Source organism: Lucilia cuprina, chromosome 3 (assembly GCF_022045245.1).
Source record: "Lucilia cuprina isolate Lc7/37 chromosome 3, ASM2204524v1, whole genome shotgun sequence".
NCBI lineage: Eukaryota > Metazoa > Arthropoda > Insecta > Diptera > Calliphoridae > Lucilia > Lucilia cuprina.
The window spans coordinates 63,739,928-63,767,813 of record NC_060951.1 but is presented as its reverse complement, the minus strand read 5'-3'; the positions used below and the strand labels follow the sequence as shown (position 1 = coordinate 63,767,813).

Sequence of the window (27,886 nt, the reverse complement as noted above, 5' to 3'; positions counted from 1 at the left end):
TTACTTACCAGGTAATTTAAATGGTAAACCGCCCATAAGAGGATCAGGACCAAAACGTTGAGGCCCAAAGGCAAACGGATGAAAACCAGGATGTCGTATTTTAGAACGTGGCTCACGCGGTCCATCTACCGTCACTTTAATGGCTTTATTATAAGTGGCAATTTGTATGGGATTTGTTGAGAGTATTATGCTGAGAGAAAAACTTTTACCTATAAATGAAAGTACAAAAATAAATTTATTTATTTGAATGTATTAGAAAATTTAACAGCGTTATAACTTTAAACATTTGCTTAATTTTTGTTTCAAGTGGCATATATACATTTTCCAAAAAATAATTATGTATATTCAAAACATGAAAATATTACACTACAACAAAAAATATTATGAATTTATGGATTTTCAATTTCACGCTACCTATTATACATGGTCCCAACGTGGGTTTATTCTTCTATACAAATACATATGCAGAATATGCACAGTGGTGTAATCAACTAGCATAACTCTAACAATTCTTAAATATTCATTAAAACTTTTCTATTAAGATTTATTTTGTCAATTGCTAAACTTATCAAAATTCAGTCTATTTCCTCATTTAATATCGTAGTTTCAACAGACAGACGGACCTAACTAGTACGTCTTAGAATTCAATAATGGACCATAAGATAAGATTACTTTGTTGGTCTTACAAATGAGTGCTACAAAACGGAAACTTTCAAACAAAAAATCAGTGCAACTGAGTGTTGTATAAGTCCCCAGGAACAACCTTACTTACCCGGTAAGCAGGCAAGTAATATGAAAGCAATGTGATAGAACTTACTTTTGGGGTAAGTAACTAATTACTCTTGTTCTACGAAATTCAAAAAACTATGATTCGAGCCACAAATGTTAGATAGATGCTTTGATAATTTGACTGATTCTTTAGATAATTGGTTACAAATCAAATTCAAAAAAGAAATAAAAAATGTTATTGATAAGGACCACTCAGTACCAGGTAATGTATTAAATAACTAAATTATGTAGATTACTCATCAACAAAATATGAAGATTTTTTGCTGGATCGTTAATATAAAGTTATATTGATGAAATAATGACCACTGTCTTTTGTATTCATCCCATAAAAAAAGAATAACAAAAATATTTTCAATCTCTCTCTCTCATCTTAACCTCAAACTACCCAAAAAAAGAGGAAATTTCACATTCACACATAAGCAACTATTCGTACACAATCAAAAATGCACAAATAAAGTGCAAAAGTATTGAAGGAAGCACAAGGACTAAAGGCAAAACAGCAGCACTGGGAATCGAAGAAGTGTCGATGGCAGTAAACTAACGCGCGTAACAATTTAATATACATACAACATAAATTCCCCGAATGTTGTTGAATTTTGCAAACAACGCGGTAATTGGCATATGGTTTTGGATACCAAATACAATACATAAAACACATATACACACAGATACAGATACACATATTCCTTTTACACTTATAAATTCATTTGAAATCCATGTTTTTCATTATGCAGCTATACACACTCATATAAAATTCAAAATTTTCATTTTCAAATAGAGTTATAAAATAAAATTTTATTTAGAAAAATATGAGCAGGAGGTGTGTATGTATGTGTATATATTTAAAATTTCCCTTTTTATATTTGTGGCTTGAATATTGTTTACATGGATACGATTTTAAAATCAAAATACAACAACATGAGCAGAAACAATAGTAAAACCCCAAGGACAACAACAAATTTTTGCAAATGGCAAAAAAGAGAAGGAGGTTCAAAATTTATAGCTTAAGCTTTATTTTATTAAAAAGTTCTGTTAAAATTGGTGCATATTTTGTTGGGTCACTGCTCACGACAAGCATGGCTTTCATCTTGTATATGTATGTGTAAAGCTGCAAAGGAAAATCTTTAGTGTTATTTAGGAATTTTATTAGTTAGCGTCAAAAATGCTTTTCAAAATGCCTGATTAAAGGTTAAATTTAAAAAAGAGTCTAAAGGATATCTACTACTCTTTCCAAATTTAAAACAAATTTCTATAGTTGTAAAATTATAGTTTGTATAAGATATTTTGCGATTCCCTTAAATATCACAAATCTTAAAGTCAAATATTAAATTAAACGAACCATAACATTTAAAGAAACACCACATTTTGTGTTAAATTAAATACCACCCACCCACTCATTAATACTAAAACAGCGGACAGACGGACCTATGGCTAAAGCACCCAACAGAGTAGAGAAACTTAGTTAAAGTAAAACAAAAACAAAAAAATAATAATGAAAGAATTTGTTTAAGAAAATCTTTATTGTTTTCTGACATTTGTTTCAATTTCATTTACAAACAGGACACAAATGCTTTTCGTTTTTTTTTTATTTTCTTTGCTTAACATTTTAAACAGCCTTCAACGAACCAAGAAAACCAACAAAATGTAATGAAACTTTTTTAATTATGCACGGCCAAAGCGACAACAATAAATGAGCAGCAACAGCAACAAAAACCAACAATGTCAACAACAAAGAGACTGTGTGTATGGAGGAAGAAAAAAATTTTGAAGACATTTTTCAAAACAAGAACTTTGTGTTTGGATGGAAAGCGACAACATCTTAACTGTAAATAAACTACACCATTTCTTGTTATATTTTCAAATTTTTAAAATCAATTATACAATTTTATAATTGTATTGCAGAATTATTCCAGTTAAGTTAAAAAAAACTCTGTTAAAAATGTTAGAAAATTGGTTAACATTCAAAAATATCTTTCGAAATGGTGTTGAGTGATGAAAGGAGTCAGCAAAAAATCTAAACACATTTTACAATTAACAAAAAGAACTGTTTGGCAGTTAACCAGCCATTACTAAAGATCTTAACTGGAACAAGAGTTTTAGTAGGAGGTGACAGGGGCAATGGAACTTGACGCCATTTTATTTATAATGTAAATTTTCAAAGACTTTTAGTTTATAACACAAATCTCATACTGTAAAATGTTACTTTCTTGTTGTTTATCACATGCTGCAGTATGTCATTGCTATATTTAAACAAAACCTTCAAACTAATATGCCCTAATAAGAAAAAGCCCAGCTTATGATGTATTAAGAGAATAAGATTTACTCTATGATCAACAAAAAAATGTCCTTCAATCTTCCTATATAATTATTCAAAGTTCGTAACTAATTGAGAATTAAAAAAACATCGTTACAATCAATCTCATATGTATGACAATACAGACGTTACATAATTACTTCTACGTAATGTAAATGGTAATTAGTTTTCATTATAAAGTCATTTTTTCTTAATGATTCATTACCAAATATGTAGTTTACTATAATTTTACTACTTCCATCGAAAAACCTTTAAAAAACTTTTTTAAATTATAAAAATTATAGTATGAATTAACCCACCCATTAACGCCTTCAACCTTCAACTTTCTAAATGTTACGCAAAGGTATACATAAACTTCAGATAATATTGTTGGACTCGCTCCATAATGAAGAACATCATGTGATATTTCTATAAAACCATGTTTGCAAGAGACGTGATCTTTAAACTATGTCTAACAGTGTTGAAATATAAAAGTGGAATATATTTATGTATGTACAAAAGAACGTGCAAAAACCTTATCCATTGGTACGGTTTGCCACATTTGTGTCGTTTTTAAGACGTAACCAAACTGCAAAAAAAAACTCAAAACAAAAGCTACAGTAACCTTTGCTGGTGTGTTGTTACACATAATTTGTAGCACGAAACAGACGACTCAATATTTTTTCTCATAAACGTTTTTGCCTTTAATAAACAGTGCGTGCTTTTGAAAAGCAACAGAGTGTTTTAAGACTAAATAATAATTTTTTATATGGATTTTTATAGAAAGAAAAAAATTAAAGCCTTAGGGCAAAAAAAGTATTAAACGGATATTAGATATTTTGTTTACAAATTTGTAAATAAGGGGATGTAAGAATAAACTCTTCATTATTTTAAAGTTATTGAAAATGTATATGAGCAATTAATTTTTTTTTCAAATAGCTATCTAAACTAAACTAAACAATTTTTTCTACTAAGTACCAAAAGGTGAAAAGTTTTACTCATTTAAGAAAAAACCATGTATGTCTAAAATGTCCAACATTGATCCCCCTCAATCCAGCACGTAGCACTAACCGTGATGCAAATTTTAACCAAATCGATTTTCTTAAATTGCCGATAGGTTAAAGATATGTTTTTGGGAATAAAGAAAAATTAAAGATACATATACACATAAAAAGGGTTGCTCTTTGTTTTCAGCAACATTTGCAGACAAATAATTCATAAAATGTCGCTAGAAATGCCAAAACGTTTACAAAATCGTTGAACAAAAAAAGAGCTAAAGCACAAAAGAAATGCAAATAAACATAAATGTAAATAAATGAGAAATTTATGACACAACAACAATGAGGGAAATAATTGAAACAAAACTTGTTCCCATTTAAATATTTAACATTTTGTCATATGTTACCAACTATTTTGTTTTTCTGTAAGGATAAAGTTGAGCTAGTCTAGTCTATAGTCTAGTCTATAGTCTAGTCTATAGTCTAGTCTATAGACTAGTCAATAGTCTAGTCTATAGTCTAGTCTATAGTCTAGTCTATAGTCTAGTCTATAGTCTAGTCTATAGTCTAGTCTATAGTCTAGTCTAATAGTCTAGTCTATAGTCTAGTCTATAGTCTAGTCTATAGTCTAGTCTATAGTCTAGTCTATAGTCTAGTCTATAGTCTAGTCTATAGTCTAGTCTATAGTCTAGTCTATAGTCTAGTCTATAGTCTAGTCTATAGTCTAGTCTATAGTCTAGTCTATAGTCTAGTCTATAGTCTAGTCTATAGTCTAGTCTATAGTCTAGTCTATAGTCTAGTCTATAGTCTAGTCTATAGTCTAGTCTATAGTCTAGTCTATAGTCTAGTCTATAGTCTAGTCTATAGTCTAGTCTATAGTCTAGTCTATAGTCTAGTCTATAGTCTAGTCTATAGTCTAGTCTATAGTCTAGTCTATAGTCTAGTCTATAGTCTAGTCTATAGTCTAGTCTATAGTCTAGTCTATAGTCTAGTCTATAGTCTAGTCTATAGTCTAGTCTATAGTCTAGTCTATAGTCTAGTCTATAGTCTAGTCTATAGTCTAGTCTATAGTCTAGTCTATAGTCTAGTCTATAGTCTAGTCTATAGTCTAGTCTATAGTCTAGTCTATAGTCTAGTCTATAGTCTAGTCTATAGTCTAGTCTATAGTCTAGTCTATAGTCTAGTCTATAGTCTAGTCTATAGTCTAGTCTATAGTCTAGTCTATAGTCTAGTCTATAGTCTAGTCTATAGTCTAGTCTATAGTCTAGTCTATAGTCTAGTCTATAGTCTAGTCTATAGTCTAGTCTATAGTCTAGTCTATAGTCTAGTCTATAGTCTAGTCTATAGTCTAGTCTATAGTCTAGTCTATAGTCTAGTCTATAGTCTAGTCTATAGTCTAGTCTATAGTCTAGTCTATAGTCTAGTCTATAGTCTAGTCTATAGTCTAGTCTATAGTCTAGTCTATAGTCTAGTCTATAGTCTAGTCTATAGTCTAGTCTATAGTCTAGTCTATAGTATCTAGTCTAGTCTATAGTCTAGTCTATAGTCTAGTCTATAGTCTAGTCTATAGTCTAGTCTATAGTCTAGTCTATAGTCTAGTCTATAGTCTAGTCTATAGTCTAGTCTATAGTCTAGTCTATAGTCTAGTCTATAGTCTAGTCTATAGTCTAGTCTATAGTCTAGTCTATAGTCTAGTCTATAGTCTAGTCTATAGTCTAGTCTATAGTCTAGTCTATAGTCTAGTCTATAGTCTAGTCTATAGTCTAGTCTATAGTCTAGTCTATAGTCTAGTCTATAGTCTAGTCTATAGTCTAGTCTATAGTCTAGTCTATAGTCTAGTCTATAGTCTAGTCTATAGTCTAGTCTATAGTCTAGTCTATAGTCTAGTCTATAGTCTAGTCTATAGTCTAGTCTATAGTCTAGTCTATAGTCTAGTCTATAGTCTAGTCTATAGTCTAGTCTATAGTCTAGTCTATAGTCTAGTCTATAGTCTAGTCTATAGTCTAGTCTATAGTCTAGTCTATAGTCTAGTCTATAGTCTAGTCTATAGTCTAGTCTATAGTCTAGTCTATAGTCTAGTCTATAGTCTAGTTTATAGTCTACTCTAAATTCTAGTCTATAGTCTAGTCTATACTCTAGTCTATACCCTAGTCCATGCTCTAGTCTATAATCTAGTCTATACTCTAGTCTATAGTCTATTCTATAGTCTAGTCTATAGTCTACTCTACAAAATGACGCAAAAACTACTTAACAATTAACTGGAATGAGGAATTCAGCTAATATAATAAAATTTGTCGATCCTAGTTAAAACCCTCAGTTGTTAAAACTAATTAAAAAACTTTGGTAAAACTTTACAAAAGAGATTTGCCTTTAAAATGTGTCAACACTTGTTAAATATGTTTAAATTTCTTACAAAAAAAAATATATTTAAGAACTTGGAAAAGAGTTTTTGTTGGATAAAAGGAGGTAATTAATAAGAATTAAAAGCAAAAGTTAAACACATTTAAACAAATATGTATAAGCACAAATATTCATACTAAAATGCACACATTCCTAAACATACAAACACATGTGTGTATGAAGGTATATAAATTACTTTTATATGTATTTACTTTAAGGCTTATCAAGGATATTAATCTTTATGCTTGTAGACTTTTAGATTCTTAATAGATTTATGTATGTAAATGAATGTGTAGGTAAACAATAGTTGTATATACATATCTAAGTAGACATATATAAAAAATAAATATATACATATATACATATGTATGTGTGTACCTTTAAACAAAGCAGAACCTTCATTATATATTTAAAATAGTATCTTTTGATAAAATAAATATAACAGCAATAACTTGACCAAATGTCAACATTACAACAATACATCCTCTTCTAACCCGAACATCTAAAACAAAAACACTAGAAAGGTCAGTCAGTTGCCTTCCTTTTATCTACAAATATGAATGAAATGACATGGAAAGACAAGATAAAAGAGATTTTAACACATTAATAAACAAAAATCTTTCAGCTTTACTTTTAAATACTCGTATAAATTTCAAGTCCTTGGGCTAAACTGTAGACGTAAGATAAAATGGATTTAAAAAGCTACTTAATAATGATCCCTCATTTATTTACTTTTTTTGTTGTTGTTTGTGTTTGTATTATGAAAAATTAAGGTTTAAAATTTCCATTTACTTTTATTGGCAAAAACACTGTAAATAATATACAGGGAGCACATTTGACTTAATTCAAGATGGAAATAAAGTATTAAATTAACACCTTAGGCTAACAGCGTTTTTTGTTTTAAGTAAAAGTTTGAGAAAAAAGATTTAATTAAAATTTAAGCCAATTTCTTAAAAAAAAATCAAATAAAGGGCATAAAGTTGTTGACTTAACAAATACAAAATGATTTGTTTTTGAATTTAATAAGAATCAAATAACAAAAAGTTTCTAAAAAATCATAAATGAAATATTGTTTAATATTTATTTTAGTTAAAAAAAGTCATATAATTTTCTCTGTGAAACTAATAGTCTTAAAATTAAAAAAAAAAAAAAATCAATATTAAGCAATTAAAAATTTCTTAAAAATAACTCATGTTTTAAAATACTTTAAAAATTTAATAAAAACACTAAAAAATTCTTATATGGGTTTATATTGCTAAAGAAGAAACGCTATAAATTTTGTATACTACTACCAAGTCAAAAAATGAAACCAATAACAAATTTTATGTTGGTTGTTTTTTTTAATGCTTTTGCTTTGTTTTATACAAAAAGACAAAACAGGAAATAAAAAGTTAAAAAAGTTAGAGACACAGACTCACTTAACGAAATAGAAAAAAAAAAAGAAATACTGAAACAAAAGCAAACAACCAAATATAAAACATGTCCTTAGGCGTTAAAAATTAACAAATAACCAAAAACAACAACAGCGACAACTAAAAGATAGCAAAAAAATCACAAAGAAAAATAAAGAAGCGGAAGTCATAATACAGTTACACACACGCCCAGACTCTTACAAAAAAAAATTCATGTATGTGTGTATGAAAACACTAAAGAACAAACACAGCGTTAAATAGACAAATAAACAACAAAGACGGTTATAAAGACTTGGTAATATTATTACTACAACAACAACTACCATAACAAGAGTAACATAAATGGTAGAAGAACAAGTGAAGAATAATACAGAAGCGGAAATCTACTCATAATGAAATAACAAACAAGGGTAATGATTATAATAACAAGAACAACAACAAACTTCACGAAATCAGTAAAAATACAAACAGCAACAAACATTGAAAACATGTTAAGAAATAATGATGGGAGGAATAAAAAGAAAAGCGATTTAAAGGAATATATTCAATAAAAATTAAAAACAATTTATTGTTTATAAAACCATAGTATTCAATAAAGAACTTTCTACAAGTAGTCTTGGCTATTGAATAATCTCGATTTTTGGATAGCTTATAGTCCAGACTACAGTCTTGTTTATGAAAGCCTTATTTGTATGCATTTAAGGTGGAAGTACACAACTCGCGTTGTACGCGGCAACGCGTTATATGCTTCTGTCAAAAGAAGTTGAAATAGTGTGTTTTCATTAAAAAGTTGCTGAACACAAGTTCAGCAACTTTCAACTTTTGACGCGTCGGCAGCTGATCAGGGTTGTATTTTGTTTTGTGTAGAATAAGAATAAACTTAAAATGAAATAAACTTAATCAAAAATGAAAGAAAAAAATTAAAAAAATAAACAAAAGCCTAAAATTTTTATTTTTAAAACAGTAATAGTTAAAAAAAATTAAAAGAAATATCAAAATAACGCGTAACGCGTGTTGTGTACTTTCACTTTTAGTCTTGAAGAGGGAGTTCAGTATTTAATATAAATTAAGAACAGTTGATAATCTTGAATAAAAAGCAGAATATAGAATTTAATATGTAACAAGTTATAGTCTTGACCACGTACTTTATAGACTATAGAAGAACAATAGAATTGTCTATAGTCCTGACTATAGAATTACATACAGTCCTGACTATAAAATTACCTATAGTCTTGACTATAGGATAGACATGACTACAGAACGGACTATAGTCTTGACTATAGAAAATACTATAGCATTGGCTATAAAATATACTATATACAAAAACAGGCCATTAACTTTAGTACTGACTGCAGTCTTAACTATACAGCGGACTATAGTATTTACTAAGCTTGTTATTGACTCCGGTTATTAACTATAGAACGAACTATTCTGGACTATAGAACAGACTATAGTCTTGATATTATTATCAGAATAGTCATGGCTATAAAATAAACTTTTGTTTTGACTATAGAATAGACTATAGCCATGTCTTGTCATTAACACAAAGTATAGTCTTCACTATTAAAGAAATTGAAGTCTTGAAAATTTTTCAGTCTTAACTATTAACAGGCTTTAGTTATTTAACACAAACTATAGTCTGGATAATTGAAAGAATTGTAGACTATAGCCTTGACAATAAAGGAATCTGAAGTCTTGACTTAAGAATTTATTATTTGAACTAATGTTATATATTTAATTAACTAACTAACTACCTACCAAACTAACTAACTAACTAACTAACTAACTAACTAACTAACTAACTAACTAACTAACTAACTAACTAGCTAATACCTTTAAAAGTCCACTTTAAATACATAATTTTATGTTAGTAAAATACCTATGTTCCCTTTTTAAATTAACACTTCTTCCTTTCCCACATTTACTCCATGTTTGATTTAACTGTTAACAATAAACGTCAAATTAATCTTAAATTAAAAATAGCTACTACAAAAAAATTGTACACGACCTTTGTTTTTGCCCTAATCTTACTTTTAAACTGTCCAACGTTTATAGTCTATTGTAGAGTGACAATTTCAATTTTTTTTTCTTTCCAAAAACCATTAAAATTTATGTTATTTTTAAGCATCAGATTACAACAATTTTTATGTTCTTTTCTTCTTTTTTATATTGTTTTCGTAAGGCTTTTCTTTCATTTTCGATAATTCTTTAAATTTAAAGCCAATAAACATAACAAATTTATTGGTTTTCTTTAACAAGTTTTGTCTGTTATGTTAAATATTTAAAACGATTTACATTATTTGCTGGCAAAGAAAAAGTTTACTAAACAATCAATTGATTTAAAGAATTAATTTAAAAAGAAATCAATATAAGAGCCGTTGTTAAATATTGTACAGTTTGGTATAAGAAAAAGAAATTGTTTGGAAACAAATTCAAATGATTTGACGAAATATGTAATTGAATTAATGAAAATTTAATTTCAAAACAATACAATACGAACCAACTGATACACAAGTAGTTCTGTTTGCAGTAGTTTTATTTATTTATTTTATGATTTAATGATATAAATATATTAAATTTAATAAGAAAAATAAAAGTTTAAAGACTAAGCTTTGAATTTTTTCAACATCATAAAGTTTTCTTCATAATGATTTATTCTTTGTTAATTTCAACCTTTAATGATGCTAGAGCTCTTAAATCTTCACCTTTTAATCATCGATATTATTTTTTCTACTTCTCCTGCTCCCATATAAAGGGGTTTTTAATGAAAATGAGCAAACATGTTGAAGCCAACCTTAAAAAAGGGGTTGTTTTTCTTTCTTTAAATATGTATGTCTATAATAGTATGTATGTATAAAAAAAATCATGCAGACAGTCTCCTTTTTGGCAGCAAGGTTAAATACTTTGTAACATTTTTTTTTGATACAAACATACATAAAATTATATACAAGTAAATTTGTATATCAAAGTGTTTAGTTGTTGGCTAAGTGCTAAGGACTTTTTTGTTAAGACTTTCCATGCTAATGAGATGAGGGGCATATACAAAAATTCATTATATTACTTTGAGGATTCTTCTTATACCAAACAAGCATTAAGGGAAAATCACACAAGAAACTTTTTCACTTTAGCATAAGGCTTAAATAAATTCTGCTACAGTATTTAGCTTTCTACTACTTCTTCTTACACACTAGTCAATTTTAGTCCTGTTGTCATTTTTCCTCCAGCAACAGCTCAAGAACAGCTGTTGTTTGTTTATTTAGTAGCACACCAATACTTTAAAATGTATATATGTATGTATATCTGTTTGTGTGTTTTCCTGTGGAATTAATGGAATATTTTAGTAGTAGATTTTAATAATGTGATGGTGATGGCGGTGTTGTAACCTCGTTAAGCTTAATTAATAGCAACAATGTGATAAACACCTTTAACTCCTTCTAAAAAAATATTTATTAGTAAAAAGTTTTTTCTTGCCAGGAATTAAGACAAATTTATTTATATTTTAAAACTAATTTCTGCTGTCAAAGGCAGTCTTTTTTTAGATAGTTAAATATTATTTTACCTAAAATTAAAATTTCAGAGGAAATATTTGGATAGAGAATAGGTAACATCATAGAGCATTGTCAGACGAATTAATTGTGGGATTAAAAGCAGCAAAAAGGCGATACCGAAAAAACTTCTGATGACACAAATATGTACCAAACTTTAAAAGCTGTCCGTCGGTGAGTTCATTTAAACCTTGTGCTGTGTGTTAGTTAGTTGATTAGTTAATTAGTTAGTTTGTTTGTTTGTGAGTTAGTTAGTTAGTTAGTTAGTTAGTTAGTTAGTTAGTTAGTTAGTTAGTTAGTTAGTTAGTTGGTTTGTTGGTTGGTTGGTTGGTTCGTTAGTTAGTTAGTTAGTTAGTTAGTTAGTTAGTTAGTTAGTTAGTTAGTTAGTTAGTTAGTTAGTTAGTTAGTTAGTTAGTTAGTTAGTTAGTTAGTTTATTGGTTAGTTGGTTGGATAGTTAGTTCGTTAGTTAGTTAGTTTGTTAGTTTTTTAGTTTGTTAGTTAGTTAGTTAGTTAGTTAGTTAGTTAGTTAGTTAGTTAGTTAGTTAGTTAGTTAGTTAGTTAGTTAGTTAGTTAGTTAGTTAGTTAGTTAGTTAGTTAGTTAGTTAGTTTTGCAATACTTTTGGTACTGCTCTTCCTTACAACGTTACAAAAGAAAAATTGTAAGTTCAGAAGATTATTACACATTTTCTGAACATTTTACTGATAACTTTGTAAAATATGACAACCGTGTTTCATGGCATTTAGTTAGTTTGACTATTGGTCCGACTTTTTGTCATCTTAGATCTAATTGTTTAATTCGGCTATTATTGAAACTACTTATTACTTTACTGATAGTCAAAAACTTAAGGATACATGACCCATTTTACAATTGCGTTTAGTTACAGTCCCTCTTTATTACAAAGTTTTCATTCTCTTTCGTTCTCAAACAACAATTTCAAACTTACATTACACTCAAAAATTATGACATGGTTAGGCAGAAACAGTAATCAACAATGCAATTATTACACTAAACATACTATTGTGGATATTCCTTCCTAACACCGACAAAAAAACAATTAAGTACAATTATTTTGTTCGATGTTTTGTTAAGAGTATAAAATTTATAAAACACTAAAGTAATAAACATTTTAATTAAATTTATTTCGCATTATGACACAATAATCTTATCTAATGTTTTCAACACTACAAATATGCTCATACGAATAAATATCCTTACACACATATACATTATCTAACAACTATTGGCATTAAAACAAATAAACATATAGCAGTAAATGCTAAGAAGAGAATAACATGTCTTCATTATTAAGATTTTTGGTATAATAATACAAGAGCAATATAATAATTGTTGTAACAACAACATCATTGACTACAATATGAAAATGCATTCGACCATAAATGAACAGACACACATTAATACGTGAATAATCTTTGTTTGAAATTGCATGTTTTCAGGAGAGTGCATTTTGTAGGACTAAATATTAAAGTAGAATATGTAAGTGAAGGAGGATATGTGTGTGTGTGTGTTTGTGTGGGTATAGGGAGTGAGAGAATTTATAATAATGAATTGCAATTTGTTACAAAACAACAATACTTATGCCAAGGTAAAGTATGTATGTATAAGATGAAGTAGAAGACATTAAGTTGAGATTTAAGTTAAATGTTTTACATGTGTAGTACTTTACAGTGTTTTAGTGCAATACTCATACCCTTCTATGCACTCATTTAGTTGTAAATTAAATTGAAGAGTAATCGAAGGTTGAGAGACGTTTGGTCGGCAAGTTCTTCTAGGTAGGTAGGCAGGCAATTTGTTCATTCTAGATTGGGTATTGGAGAATGAGGACAATTAAAAAAATTAAATGTTACTATTGTATTGCATGGGAAGCAGTTATGAAGGAATATTTAGTAGTGTATGAAAATTAGAGGTTTTAAAATTAAAATTAATTTGAATTTAAATTTCATATTTTGTAGGATTAAGTTTAAAAAAGGAATTTTTGGTTAAAATTTGTATATAAATAAAATTTATAATTTAAAAAATATATGGTGTACTTCAAGCCTGGATCTAATAACATACAATACTACATCTGGCGGGTGAGGTGGTTCTGGCAAACCGGAGTCCCTCCGACTTTACTTGATCAACCAACCAACCACTCAGAGATGATGAATTCTTATTTAAAATTAAAATTATCTGGAAAAAAATTTTTTCTAAGAATGGAACTTTTAGTGACAAATTAGATCACCATCTGCTATAAAACAGAAAATCTTAAGTTAGTTTTTTTAAAAAAATCCAAAGAAATACACCAAGGCCTCTATGGAGCCTGTTGTGTGCTCCCTAAGCAGTGTCTCATGTGGGAATCGAACCCACCACCTCCGGTCTACCAGACTAGAAACCTAACCACTAACCTACCGGAGGCCACAGAATATCTTAAAAAAAACCTTAAATTTCTAATATAATTTTCACCACCACTGTAAACAATTTGCTCATCCAAAGATATGTTAATTAACAACATGTTTAGCAAGAACTTTGGACAAGGATATTAAACAAAATTAGAATCTGAAGATGAGCACTATGGCAAAAGTATGAATGTTTCAAAATATTTGAATATTAAGTTAGGTTTTTTTTCTAATAACTATTTTGCACTAATGTGTAATTACAAAATGTTTTACATTTTGACTATTAGGCATTAATATTGTCTGCACTCGAAAAGTGATCAAATAATGTAAAATGCATTTCATAAACAGAGTAATAGAGAAAAACAGCATAATGCGGATTAATTTTAAATTAACATTAAATAAAGGAGCCAAACAAAAAGTCTTTATTAAATTATCATCATTTACAAATCGAAAAAAGAGAAATAAAACAATATGCAAAGAAAAAAATACTAAAGAAAAGTTTCTTTAAAAATAGAAAGTTTATTTTAACAACCACTTTAAACACACCTGCTACTTAAGTTGATTTCCTGTTTATTTATTCCTTTCTTTCCTTTTTGATTTTTACGTATTTTTCACAACTTCCTTGTTTATTTTCAATCCTCCCTTGCCATCTTTCTGTTGCTTCCTGTTTTATATTTAATGTTATATATTTTTGTTTTCTTTTATATTTTTATTTCTCCTGACTTTTTTTCTAGCTTCCGCCATCCATTAAACATCATTAAAAATTTAATATTCTTCATTATTTTCTTTATTTGTGTCTGTGATTACGTACTTTATTTTATTTTTTTTAGGACTTTTCTCTTTCTTGTAACAAATTCCTTGTGTGTATTTTATTTGAATTTCATTATTTTTATCTTAAAAAATCTTCAGTTTTTTGGGGTTTGGGAGGCCACTTGAATATGTAGTATTTCGTTTTTTTTCATTTAAAGAAAAACGAGCAGTATATTTTATGATTGTTAAGGAAACGTTAAGTATTTTTTACCAAACTTTTTATAAGTTTTTTTCTGTGTTTATTAAAAAAGTATTTATTATTTGGTCAAATTTACAATGTGCTTGGGGAGTTTTGTAAGTTTTTTTTTAATATTTAAAAACTTTGAAACTGAAATTGAAAGTAAATTTTTATGCGACAGGGACGATTTTTAAGTACCTGTTGTCATAATGTGTTTGTCCTTAATTTAAAGTTCGAGCTGCAACTTTATAAATAACAATCATTTTAAATAATGTCAAACCTAATTAATGTTTTTGTTATTCATTTTACGGAGTATTATCCTTAGTTCATTATTTAAAAATAAAGAAAAGCCCCTCCATTCGGATAGTTATTGAAATTTTAAATGACTATCCCACGAAGTAGTTAGTAAGTTAGTTATTAGTTAGTTAGTTAGTTTATTAGTTATTTAGTTAGTTAGTTAATTAGGTAGGTAGTTAGTTAGTTAGTTAATTAGTTAGTTAGTCAGTCAGTCAGTCAGTCAGTTAGTTAGTTAGTTAGTTAGTTAGTTAGTTAGTTAGTTAGTTAGTTAGTTAGTCAGTTAGTTAGGTAGTTAGTTGGTTAGATAGTTAGTTAGTTAATTAGTTAATTAGTTAGTTAGTTAGTTAGTTAGTTAGTTAGTTAGTTAGTTAGTAAGTTAGTTTGTTAGATAGTTAGTTAGTTAGTTAGTTAGTTAGTTAGTTAGTTAGTTAGTTAGTTAGATAGATAGTTAGTTAGTTAGTTAGTTAGTTAGTTAGTTAGTTAGTTAGTTAGATAGTTAGTTAGTTAGTTAGTTAGTTAGTTAGTTAGTTAGTTAGTTAGTTAGTTAGTTGGTTGGTTGGTTAGTTAGTTGGTTTGTTAGTTAGTTAGTTAGTTAGTTAGTTAGTTAGTTAGTTAGTTAGTTAGTTAGTTAGTTAGTTAGTTAGTTAGTTGGTTGGTTAGTTAGTTTGTTAGTTATTAAGTTAGTTAGTCTCTATCAGGCGTAAGAAATTTTTCTGATGAATTCTAAATTTTGGTTATAAGTTATTAATTTAAAAAAAAATCATTTTGTATTAAATAAATAAATAAATAAATAAATAAATAAATAAATAAATAAATAAATAAATAAATAAATAAAAAAACTCAGTAATACTGAATTCTCTTAAACACAATAAAAACAAATTAATATCAGTAATCTAATTTACAAACTTAATGACATTCTATTCTGATTTGAAATCAAATATCGAAGATTTTATAGAATTACATATAAGCAGATGTACACATAAATGTGTGTGTTATAAAAACCTCTTTAAATTAAAGAAATCTTAATCAACACACATACACACATATGTTTTCTCATTTTCTTTATTGGTATTAATTTCTAATAACAAACAAACACTTGAATAGAAGAAAGATAAATTTTCATATATGTAATTAAATTTGCATTTCTGTTTTTTACATAAACTTTCATATAACCCACACACTCGTTTTTCCACAAATAAGATTTCAATAAATAAAAAAGAGAATTTTTTCTGTCTTTCAACAAACAGTATCCAATTTCAAAATTACTTATTTGTGGAATTTTCTTTCGCATGTTACTGAAAATCGAAGGAATTTAATTGTAGTCACGAATTTATTATACACACATGCATACACACACACATTTTGTATATAGATTTAATGTATATACGCATACATGAAATACAATTCATATAAATTCTTTAGCACCATTAGAAAATATTTACTCATATGCTGAAAAGCTTTATTTGGTGGCAAAGAACAAGCAAATACTAAATACATACGCACATTTATTTACATTGGTTTTACATATACTCTTACATATGAACTTATGTATATACCCTGCAGTTTTTTAAAAAGTCGATTTTTCTCTTTTAAATAAAACTAAATATCAAAGTTTATTTTTTGGCCAACATCAGCACAAAATAAACGAAGTCGCCACTGCGAACAGCAGGGTATACATATTTACACTTGTATATGAGTGGGTGTGAGTATTTATTATTAATTTATGTGTTAGCGTTCACAAATATTATGAATTTTTTAAATATTTTTGCTTATTTAAATATTTGTATATGTATTAGATGATTTGCAGTAGTGGCAAGGATTTAGTGGCTTAGTGTGAGGGTGTTAAAATATTAAATTTTTTACAACACATCATCGAATATTTTCAAAAATTCTATATGGATAAAAATAAATTAAATATTGGAGAGGTTTTTCGTTAGTAATTGAAAAATGTTAATACATACATATGTATCTATTATTATCTAATCAAAATAATCTGGTGAAGTGTAACAAACTAATTCAGGGCGATTGTACCTACTACTTGGGTATAAATGCTGGCTGGAGCACTACGTCAACCAAAGGTTTGGAAATGTTGTAGGTTATCACCTATTGAAAAAACTTTAGGCGATTATAAGAATACTTTAAACTAATACTCTCCCAGAGGTAAGCTAAACATCATTATGGGTATCAGACCACTCGAGATGGGAGTGAGCTCAGCGCTTTCTAAAGTTTTGGAAAGTATGGTCAATTTCCATCTTGTCAAGTATTTAGAGACCAACAATTTACTTAACGTTCGCCAATATGGCTCTCGTAGAGGTCGCTCTATGAAAGACTTACTAGCCTTCCTTTCTGAGAAATGGTATCATTCCATTTTGGTGAAAGTGAAGTAGTGGCTTTAGATATTTGATAGAGTGTGACATGGTGCACTCGTATCAAAACTAATTGCATATGGTGTCGGTAATTATTCTCTCGGTTTATTTCGAGCTTTCTCAGAGATCGCACTATACGAGTTGTTACAGATTTGATCTCATCAAACGAGTTCAAGATTAATTCAGGAGGCTCCGTTCTTTGCCCTACCCTATTTCTTATCTTTATAAAGAAGGTCAAACTTCCAACTCTATCTACTCTTTTGCAGACGACAGTAGTATCTGCCATTCTTATTCATTCAATCATAGACCAAGCTCTCTCGGTTCAAAAGACCGAGACACTTGAAGACATACTTCACTCCATCTGATCTTCTTACTATTTACACCACTTATATCCGACTCTCATGTATGGGCCGGAGCTTCGAAGTCTATTTTGGAGCTACTCCACCGCGTACAGAAGAGGGCGAAGGTACTTATCGGTGACAGTAGGGTACCAAACTCTATTGATCCACTGGAGCACCGTCGCATCGTCGGGTGTATTCCACAGTTTTCTCGATACTACAATGGAATATGTTCCTTTGAAATTAGGGAACTTGTTCCCGCTACCCGTATATTCTTGCGTAATACACGTCTTTCTTCAAGAATACACCAATTTGTGGTAAATTGGCCAGTGGACCGCACAACACATTACAGGGAAAATTCATTCTTCAGCCGCACTGTTCTTATGTGGAATAAAGTTCCTGCAGAGGTATTCCCTGTCACTTTCGATATAAGAAAATTTAAATCAAATACTAATCTTTCCTTCCGCCTTCCCACAACCTATTTTCCTAGTTCCAATACAATGCCTAGCATAAGTAATGGTCGTCCCCTGAGTGGTGGCCCAATTAAAAAAAGCAGGACGAGAAGTCTCTTTAAAATAAAAAGTTATTAGGAAAATCAACCCTTTCACGCACAAAACTAAACCTGGACTTTTTATGGATATGACTTACCACACACTTTTAAGAAACGTCGGAGGACAATTCATTTAGTTCTATTTTACATTTCCATGAAAAGGATCGCAATAGATATATGTGATATCGTTCAATGGACTGATCAACAGACTATATATTGAAGTAATTAAAAGACTAGTACATAGTCTAATCTATAGTCAATAGATAACTATTAATCAAATTGTACTCAACATCAACAAGTAAAATAGATTCAAAGAAATGCGCGGTCTTTAAACAAAATACAAAAATTAGGAAAAGGAATAAAATAAGTAAAATATAATTAAATTTTACCCACTTAACACTTGAGCTGGTTGATAACTTTATCTGTCGTTTAGCCTGACTGATGAAAGTAGGCTAGTTTGACAGTTACATTTCTGTTACAATTACATTTTTTACAATTAAAGTTTTCCAATTACAATTACTTGTAATTGTAATTAAGTTTTGCCAATTACAATTACTTTTAATTGTTATAAAAATTGACAAATTACAATTACTTGTAATTTTATGTAATTTTAATTAAAAATGCATAAAATTACAGTTAATTGTAATTGACCGTGTAATGAATTATTACACCCATGCCTGGTAGTATTTCCTCTTTTAAACATAACTTTAACCTTCAAGATTGACTACTTGAATTCTAAATAGATCGATCCATAATATACCCAGGTCCCTCTTCCGAAAATCATCATATTAAAAAAAATATTTGACACTCCTATCAGTTTTGTTTACTTTACTAAGTTGGTGATTCTCTTAATGATACCAAGTGGTACTTAATGGTACAATGTCCTAATTCTAAAAGTACTTTTTAAATACTTTCTTTAATAATCTTTTCAAAAACATTAAAATCGGGTACTTTTTTCTTACATTTAACAGTAATTCCATTACAAATTGACTAAATAATCCCAATAAATTAACAAATAAACAAGGATTTTTAATAACCAAAACGGCAAACAAAATAAAGTGACAAAAAAAATCAAACAAAAAAAAAGGTTTCGAAAACAACTCCAAAAAAACGAAATTATTTGGGTGTTTTTAGACCCAACTAATCCTAATGTAAATTTATGCCATTAAAACGATAAAACACGAAAAGGATACTTTTATATTAATCCATTTTTTCAACTTTTAAATGATTATACAACAAATAATGAGCTAAATAAAACAAGCAACAAAATAAAAATGATGCCTTTTTTTCTGTTTGGAAAAGAAATTTAAAGGAATTATTTGGCACTTTAAAATGACAAAAAGAATTATAATGTTGATATAAGAAAATAAAGACGGCCATGATAACACAAACCAACAAGGGTGGCAAAACATGGGTCATTTTTAGCCGGAAGAGGGAAAGAAAAGTAGAAGCAGTAGCTGGGCATAAGACAATTTTAATGAGCAATTGTCACACACAAAAAAAAGGAAAAATTAAATGACAAAAATACGTTAAAATGAAAAACAGAAATCACTTAACAAACAGCCAATGATGCGGGGATTTAAATAAACAGTTACGCTGATTTAATTTTACTTTAACGTCAGTCTTTTTTGCCGCTCACTAAACTGTCTTAGACAACCGTCTAAGACTTCATACCACATTTTAAATTGAGACAGCAACAGTGACAATGTGATGTAAATCTCTTTTGTTACAGTTGATTTAATTTTTAAAGAAATCATTTTTTTATTTCCATTTCTTTTGGTTTATTTCCTTATGTTTTCTTTCTTCGTTTTAAATTTTTAGTCTAGAAAAGGAAACAACAACTTGGCTTGTTTTTTTAATTTAATTGGCAGCAAATCATGCCACAATCATGGTATTTTTTCCTATATTTTCTTTTCTTTTTTTTTACTTACCTCTCCCACTGCGGCCCACAAAACGTAAATCATTAAATTTGGCCACTTGATTTTTCATCACTGCCGTACAGTTACGCAATTCACCACAAAAGTTTTCATCATTACCGGCACGTATTGTCACAATGGTACCATCCATTACCTCACCCAGTGCTAAAACTTTAAAGGCAATTGGCAGCGTTTTATTGGAACGCCAATGTGTGGGTAATGTGGTGCAGACCTGTAAGAAAGAAAATTTATTATAATTGAAAGATAGTTTCGATATTAGTTTCTAATATCGCCAAATAACATCTTCAGAAATTCGAAAAGTAAACATCAAAGACTTGAAATTTTGGTACTTTTTATATAAGTATTTTTGGTACTTTTTTAAAAAGACTGAAAAAATGCTTGAGTTGTATAGTTTTGATTACTATAAAAATTTCTGAAAATTCGGTTGTTTTCCTTTTAAAATAAAAATTTTCTCTGAAAATTTCGATTTTTTCTAATTTTTAGAAAATTTTTACTAAAATTAGTGAATATGTTTTTTTAAAGCAATTTGTACATAAAAATCGATTTTTTATTCAGATTCACTAAAAAAATAAAAAAATTAAATAAAAATTAAAATTTTAAAAATTATTTCACATGGAATAGAGTCCACCTTAACGAACTCTCAAACTTACAATATGAGGTGATCCAGTCTTAACAAGTTCTCCCGGATGTTCGGCCAACAGAACATCAACCGTTCTTTCAATTAGATTTTCTGGAGTCAAATAGGGACTAGTATCCACTGGTTTTTTAGTGGAGGCACCTTCTTTACTATTATTGTTGTTGTTTGTGGTGTTAGAATTATTGTTATTAGTTTCATTATTAGAATTACGGTTACTAGAACCTTTTTTGCTTTGATTTGCGGAGTTGGTGGTAGTAGAACTCACTTCACTGGTAATGTGCATTTTTAAAGATAATTTAAGCACTTTTTTCTAATATAAACACTTCTTTTTAAATTATTAAAATTTTATCAATAACATAATCACGTTAGCCTTGAAGTAAACAACACAATTATAAGAAACCTTTATAAATTAAGAAAATATTCTATAAATTGTAGTTTTAAAGTGTAATTATACTATATTTGTTGATTTTTTATTGCAATTTACTTTAGAAATAATAGAATTTAAATTTTTTTTCAATTTATATTTATTTCTTCAAACAAAACCGTCCTTTCATTTCAAACTTTGACTAACGATTAAATCATCATTATTGATATTTTTTATTTTTGTTGATTAAACCATAAAAAATTAATTTTGCTTATATTTTGTTACTTTTTTTCATTATTTTGTAACAATTACCAAACAATTGTATGAACAAAAAAATAGTCAGAAATTCAGTTTAATCATTACAATTACAGACATGCACGTGCTTGCAATTAAACACCAATACATTCATATTTTTACAAAACAAGAGCAGCAGCAACATCACACATCTGTTTCCTGTTTAATACACCAAAAAATATCCTGTTAACTGCGTGCGGTGTATCATAATTTCAACATTTGTTACAAGGGTCAGTCTATATTTAGTTCAGTTTTTTGTTTTTTTTCACTTCAAGTCTGTTTTTTAGTTACTGAGTTTGTGTTGGTGTATTTTTTGGTTTATAGTTGCCTGCAGTATTTTTTTCTGTAAATAAATTTTTATTCACAATTGTCGCTTTTTAAAATGTTTTTTTATTTTATTTTTCATTACAATTTCCGCCTTTTGTCAGTTTTATTTGTTTTGTTTCTTTTTTTATAATTTTATGTTGAATATGTGTTTGCAAAGTAATTTGTACCGTAAAATGGCATTAAATCACTTGTATATGGATATTTACTTATTATAAAAAAATTGACAAAAAAACTCAAACTTTTAGAACACTAATTAACACTTCAATCCAAATATATTCCGAAATTAAGAACTAGATTTGAAAAGTCTTACTTTCGAACTATTGATAACAGCAATGCAGAATTCGTTTGCATATTTTGTTTCAAACCTTTTCATACTCCCTCCTTTGTACATATCAGATCATTAGTTAAAATGTTATTTATACAATCTTATAACATTGCTGAAGAATGACTTAGGCGTATACTTGATATCTAATTCGCAAAAATTATATAATACTCATACGCAACAACAAACTAGAACTGAACTAGAACTGAACTAGAACTGAACTAGAACTGAACTAGAACTGAACTAGAACTGAACTAGAACTGAACTAGAACTGAACTAGAACTAAACTAGAACTGAACTAGAACTGAACTAGAACTGAACTAGAACTGAACTAGAACTGAACTAGAACTGAACTAGAACTGAACTAGAACTGAACTAGAACTGAACTAGAACTGAATTAGAACTGAACTAGAACTGAAGTAGGATTGAACTAGAACTGAACTAAAACTGAACTACATATTTTTCATAATATTTACGGTATAAAACCTCACTCTAAGAAATTCATAACCATATAATATCCCTTAACTTAACTTTAAATGACAGTTATCGCTAAACATTTTTAACTTAAACAACTTACAACTTAAAATTCAATAAAAAAAATTAAGTACACATTTTGTCAAATAAAACATGTTTAATAAAGAAAATTTAAAAAATGTAAAAAAAATATTTTTAATTCTTTACTGCATTATTTATATAAATGTACTTGTAAAAAACGCAGTTCCCAATAAAATTACCAACAAATGCTAACAAATACTCATGATGGGTCAAAAACTCACAGAGGCTCTAACTCTTGCTTTTGGAATGAATTAACAAACAAATTTATAGCACTGTGATGTGATGTGTTGTGTGTGTGTTTTTTTATTAAAAAAATAGCGCGAAAAATAAAACGTTTGCTTCCGTTTTTTATAACTTAAACAAATTGTTAAAAAAATACATCAGATAAAACAAAACAAGTGCAATTGTTGGCCATATTGTGTGCACACTGGTCAGCGCTAATAAAATCAAACGCACAGACATCTTCATTAAGCTAGACCTAAAAATTTTAATTTTTTTAGGATTCTGAAATAACATTTTTTAATTTTGTTTCAGAATCCCAGATAAAGAAAAAACTAAAATTTATAAAAGTGACATTTGTCATTAATATGCATTCAAATTTATTCTAACATTTAATATGTCCAATGTGAGGCCTTGTGCTGGTCTAATATTTGTAGAAAAAAAAACTGAAAAAATGTTTTTGATTTTTTTCACTTTAAATGGAGCTTCATGTGAATGAAAATTTTAAAATAATATAAAACAACAAAACTTTTCTCAAATTTAAAATGTTGGTTAGAATTGTTTGTACCCTAAGTCTTAACTCTTTGACTAAAACGTTTTTTAAAAAAAAGTTTTTAAAATTTATTTTGTTTATTAGAAACATTTAGAAAGAAATTAAATTTTCCAAAAAAATTGTCTTATCAAAATTTTGAAAGAGAAGCAAAGGACATAAAATCTGCAGTCATTAATTTTAAACAGCAGGCTTATATGTGCTACTTTTTTCAAGTTCAATGTAAAGGTTAATGGGGGAGTCAGCAAACAACGTTGCAATACTCGAACGGACCATGCACCTATCTACCATTTAGATAATAATGTCTTCATTATAGTTATCGGGTCAAATAAACATGTGGCAAGAAAAATCAACCCACTCATAGATAAAGACTTCAGATCAAAAAAGTATTCGCCTCATACTCGCCGTTGCAACGGCTGTTAGTTGCTAACACCAGAGCATAGTTGCCCCTTTCATTAAGAAGCGAGCCAGTTTTATATCTATCTATCTATCTATCTATCTATCTATCTATCTATCTATCTATCTATCTATCTATTATTTATTTATTTATTTATTTATTTATCTATATATCTATCTATCTATCTATCTATCTACTTATCTATCTATCTATCTATTTATCTATCTATCTATCTATCTATCTATCTATCTATCTATCTATCTATCTATCTATCTATCTATCTATCTATCTATCTATCTATTTATCTATCTATCTATCTATCTATCTATCCAAAAAAACTTCCCCTTTTCAAAATGTTACAAATACTTTAATAAACCAATATAAACCAATCCATATGCTATAGCCAGTCAACCGGTTAAGGCTTATAGAAACGTATAAAAAACGTAGTAAATAAATGTGAGAGTTGGTAAATTAACAGTTGCGGAAAATGGTTGACCGACAAATAATATAAAAAACACATACAAACACACTCCCACTCATACACATTTAAACACTCAATATGGTGATATATCACTGTGATAAAATTCAAAAAAATAACAAAAAACAAAACAAAGGCTTATCATCATATAAAAAATATTTCTTAAAAAATAGGGGTCTGGGAACTCCAGATATGTACTTATAAAATATATTTTTTTAAGTATACACTTGATTTATTTGTATATAAATTGAAAAAAGAAATAAATAAATATAAAAATTAAAACAAAGTAAATAAAAACTTAGAAACAGTATTCAATTGTATTAATATGTATGTATGCAAGTTTGTCATTGTTCATTATTTAATCAATGTTGCAACTACAAAAACAAAAACTAAAATAGTTAAATATTGCAATATTTTTACATTGATGCCATCAATTATTCAACTGATCGTAATGCCACAAAGATTATACATTATTATGATTCTTGTTGTTTTTTTACAATTATTTGTTTTTGTTTAATGTTTTTTTTTTTAATTTTGCATTATTACCACATGTGTGGTAGTGCGGTCTATAATGCACAATAAAATATGTTGCACACACAAATATAAACAAATAGTTAAGAGTAAATTAAACTTTAAATACATTTTAACCAGAAGGAGAAACAAAAAAAATTGTGTATATTTTTTGTTAAAAATTAATATAGATTAATTTTTTAAGTTTTTAATATATACTTTCTAACGACTTAAACATGTTTAAGTAAACATTAATATGGTATTGAATTCTTATTTATCTTATGTACCTACATAATGTCCGTCTGTTGATAATAATATAGGGTATAAAAGAGAAAAAAGGGCTAAATAGGTACACATTTGAAACCAACTACAAACAAACCCCGAAGACACTTTAGAGCTAATCCTTGTTTATAAACCATCAGGTCAGATAAAACTCTGCTGAAATCAGCCTTACAGTTATAAATGATCTGGCATTATTAAGATAAAATGTTTAGGATTTACCGAAATTCATCTAATTAATTTAACGTTTTGAATTTATTTTTACCTTTGGCAGTCAAAAATATATCTATTTAAGCACATTTTTTTTTCATTTTTATTTTGCTTTGAACTAAAATATTTCTTTAAATAGAAGGCTCGTATAACAGGTGTAGCTGGTACCATCTACCAACTTAATTCGTTGTAAAGCAACTAACGCCATGAACGGCTTGTATTTGGTTGTTTTGGTTAATGACGCCTAAATAATAATAACGTTACCTTCCAAGTGAAACGCCACGCCCATTATATATTTCGCCCAATTTTATTTATATTACTGCGTATGTATAAGGAAATATTTATTTTTGTAGGAATTACCACGCCTACTATTTTAGATTATGTAAAATGGAAATTTATATACTCATATAAAATTTGGACACTTTTTATTCTAGATGTTGATTAAAAGTATTAATTTTAATAGAATATACCACGCCTACTATTCAGATCCCGCCCATTTTTATTTTTATTAAATAAATAATTTTGAAACTGCATTTTGTAAAGACTAAATCACTGTATGAAGTACCTCAAATCAACCAAGAATTTCTGCTGGTCTGCGCTATCAAATATTCTTAGAAGAAAGATTTACAAGTCCAAAGTATGATCATTAGAGAAAATGTTTCAAATCGTCAAATAATAATCTAGTCTGCATACAAATGTCCTTTCCAAATAGACTTTAGACGCTCACAATAATGTCATTCTATTGTCATCTCTAACTATTACCCAGCAAAATTTAACCGAAGTACTTCCGTTTATCACCACTTCAAAAGTAGTGGTGATAAATAGTCAGTGAATTTTTATATTATTTGAGTCAAATAAGTTGTATTATATAACACCGTCAGACACTCAAAATTAGACACGAACAATAAACTTAATGAAAAAAAAATTTAAAATACTTCTACGGATCAAACAATGCCAAATTTGATGTCAAGCTAACAAAAAGAGATGAAAAATATTTTGTGTTATTTTTAGTTCATTCTGTCAGCATCTAAAGATGTATAAAAAAATCTTTCTTTAATATAAAAAATGTTAATAGATTTTTAAGGATAAGAATTTTTGACAGATTTTGATCCTAACGGTATCAAATAAAAATAATACAAAATATTTCCCAACCCTTTTTGTTGGCTTGAAATAAATAGGACATCCCTCCTATGACAAGCCTGTGTTAAAATCATCACTTCTTCAGGTCTTTTTCAGTACTTCCATGGAATAAATTCTACTTTTTTTCGCTTCTTTGGAAGTTCTTTTTTGCTGGGTAGATAATGCTAAATCATGTCCATATCTTTTTTTATTTTTTATATTATTATCAGGTTCTTAACTTTTTAAAATTGTTGATTTTAGAAAAAATATTTGTTTATAATTTTCCTTTTATTTTATTTTTAATAAAATAAAATGGATTTTTTTAACAAGGTAAACTATTGTCTATTGTGACAAAAAATCCTTAAACGTAAAAAACTAAAAATTTTGAATGATAAATTTAATAAATATTTTGTGAAAATTTTGAAAACTTTTTTTTAAATTCCATGATTTATTTAATGTTTGTAAGATTAAGATCACAGAATATTATAACAACACTTTAAAACTTTTGATATTTTCTTAATTTTTAGTTAATTTTTAATTATTTTATGTTAAATAACACATGTTTTTTTAAATTTTCTATAGAAAATTTTATTTTTTTTAACAATTTCTTTTAATTATTACAATATTTTAGTATTCCGTAAAATTTTTATTAATTTAAAACTAAAAATTGTAGATTTTTTAATATTTTATAATAAAATTTCTTTTTATAAACACACACATTTAATTTATTTTTTTGTTTCCTTTTTGTTATTTTTTGAAGCAGAAGAAATATCCAAATTACTACGTTTAACCGTTAAGGTGGCAGGAATGAAATATCCTGGTGATCGAATCAAATGTTACGATAATATTAAACTATTTTTTTGCGGTAACCATGAACGCGACCACTATATGGAGCACCACAAAAATGACACAAACACTCAAACACAAGGAAGGCGACGACGACGATAACAACGATGGCGATAAAAATAATTATTGTTTTTCTCTTATTGTTGTTGTTATTATATTAAAGAAAAAAATCAAGAAATTGTTGACGACGTTGTAGACGATACGACGTTACAATACACAGTCATCAGCCAAAAAGATGTTAATGTTTACGAATGTTGTTGTTATTATTGTTGTTGGGTATGACTGAGGCTCAGGCTGAGGTTGATAATGATGATGACGATGACTATAAGGAGGACGTTGGTAATGATGATGTTGATTAGACTACTTTTACGAGTGATGCTGAGATGAAGGTGGTTAAAAAAGAATTGCAAGCAAAAAGTAAAAAAAACACACATACACAACATTCATAGCAAATAAATATAGCAAAAAAAA

General features: G+C 28.1%; 1 protein-coding gene across 1 annotated transcript; it reads right to left on the bottom strand.

Moving 5' to 3' along the window:
• On the bottom strand, positions 1 to 27,886 carry LOC111684007 (segmentation protein Runt). Its single transcript, XM_023446124.2, has 4 exons — positions 27,852 to 27,886; positions 20,959 to 21,315; positions 20,303 to 20,519; positions 1 to 209 (listed from the first exon to the last, which is right to left on the bottom strand). Exons 2-4 carry the CDS (start codon positions 21,226 to 21,228, stop codon positions 1 to 3), a joined length of 696 nt encoding a protein of 231 aa, XP_023301892.2. The 5' UTR covers positions 21,229 to 21,315; positions 27,852 to 27,886.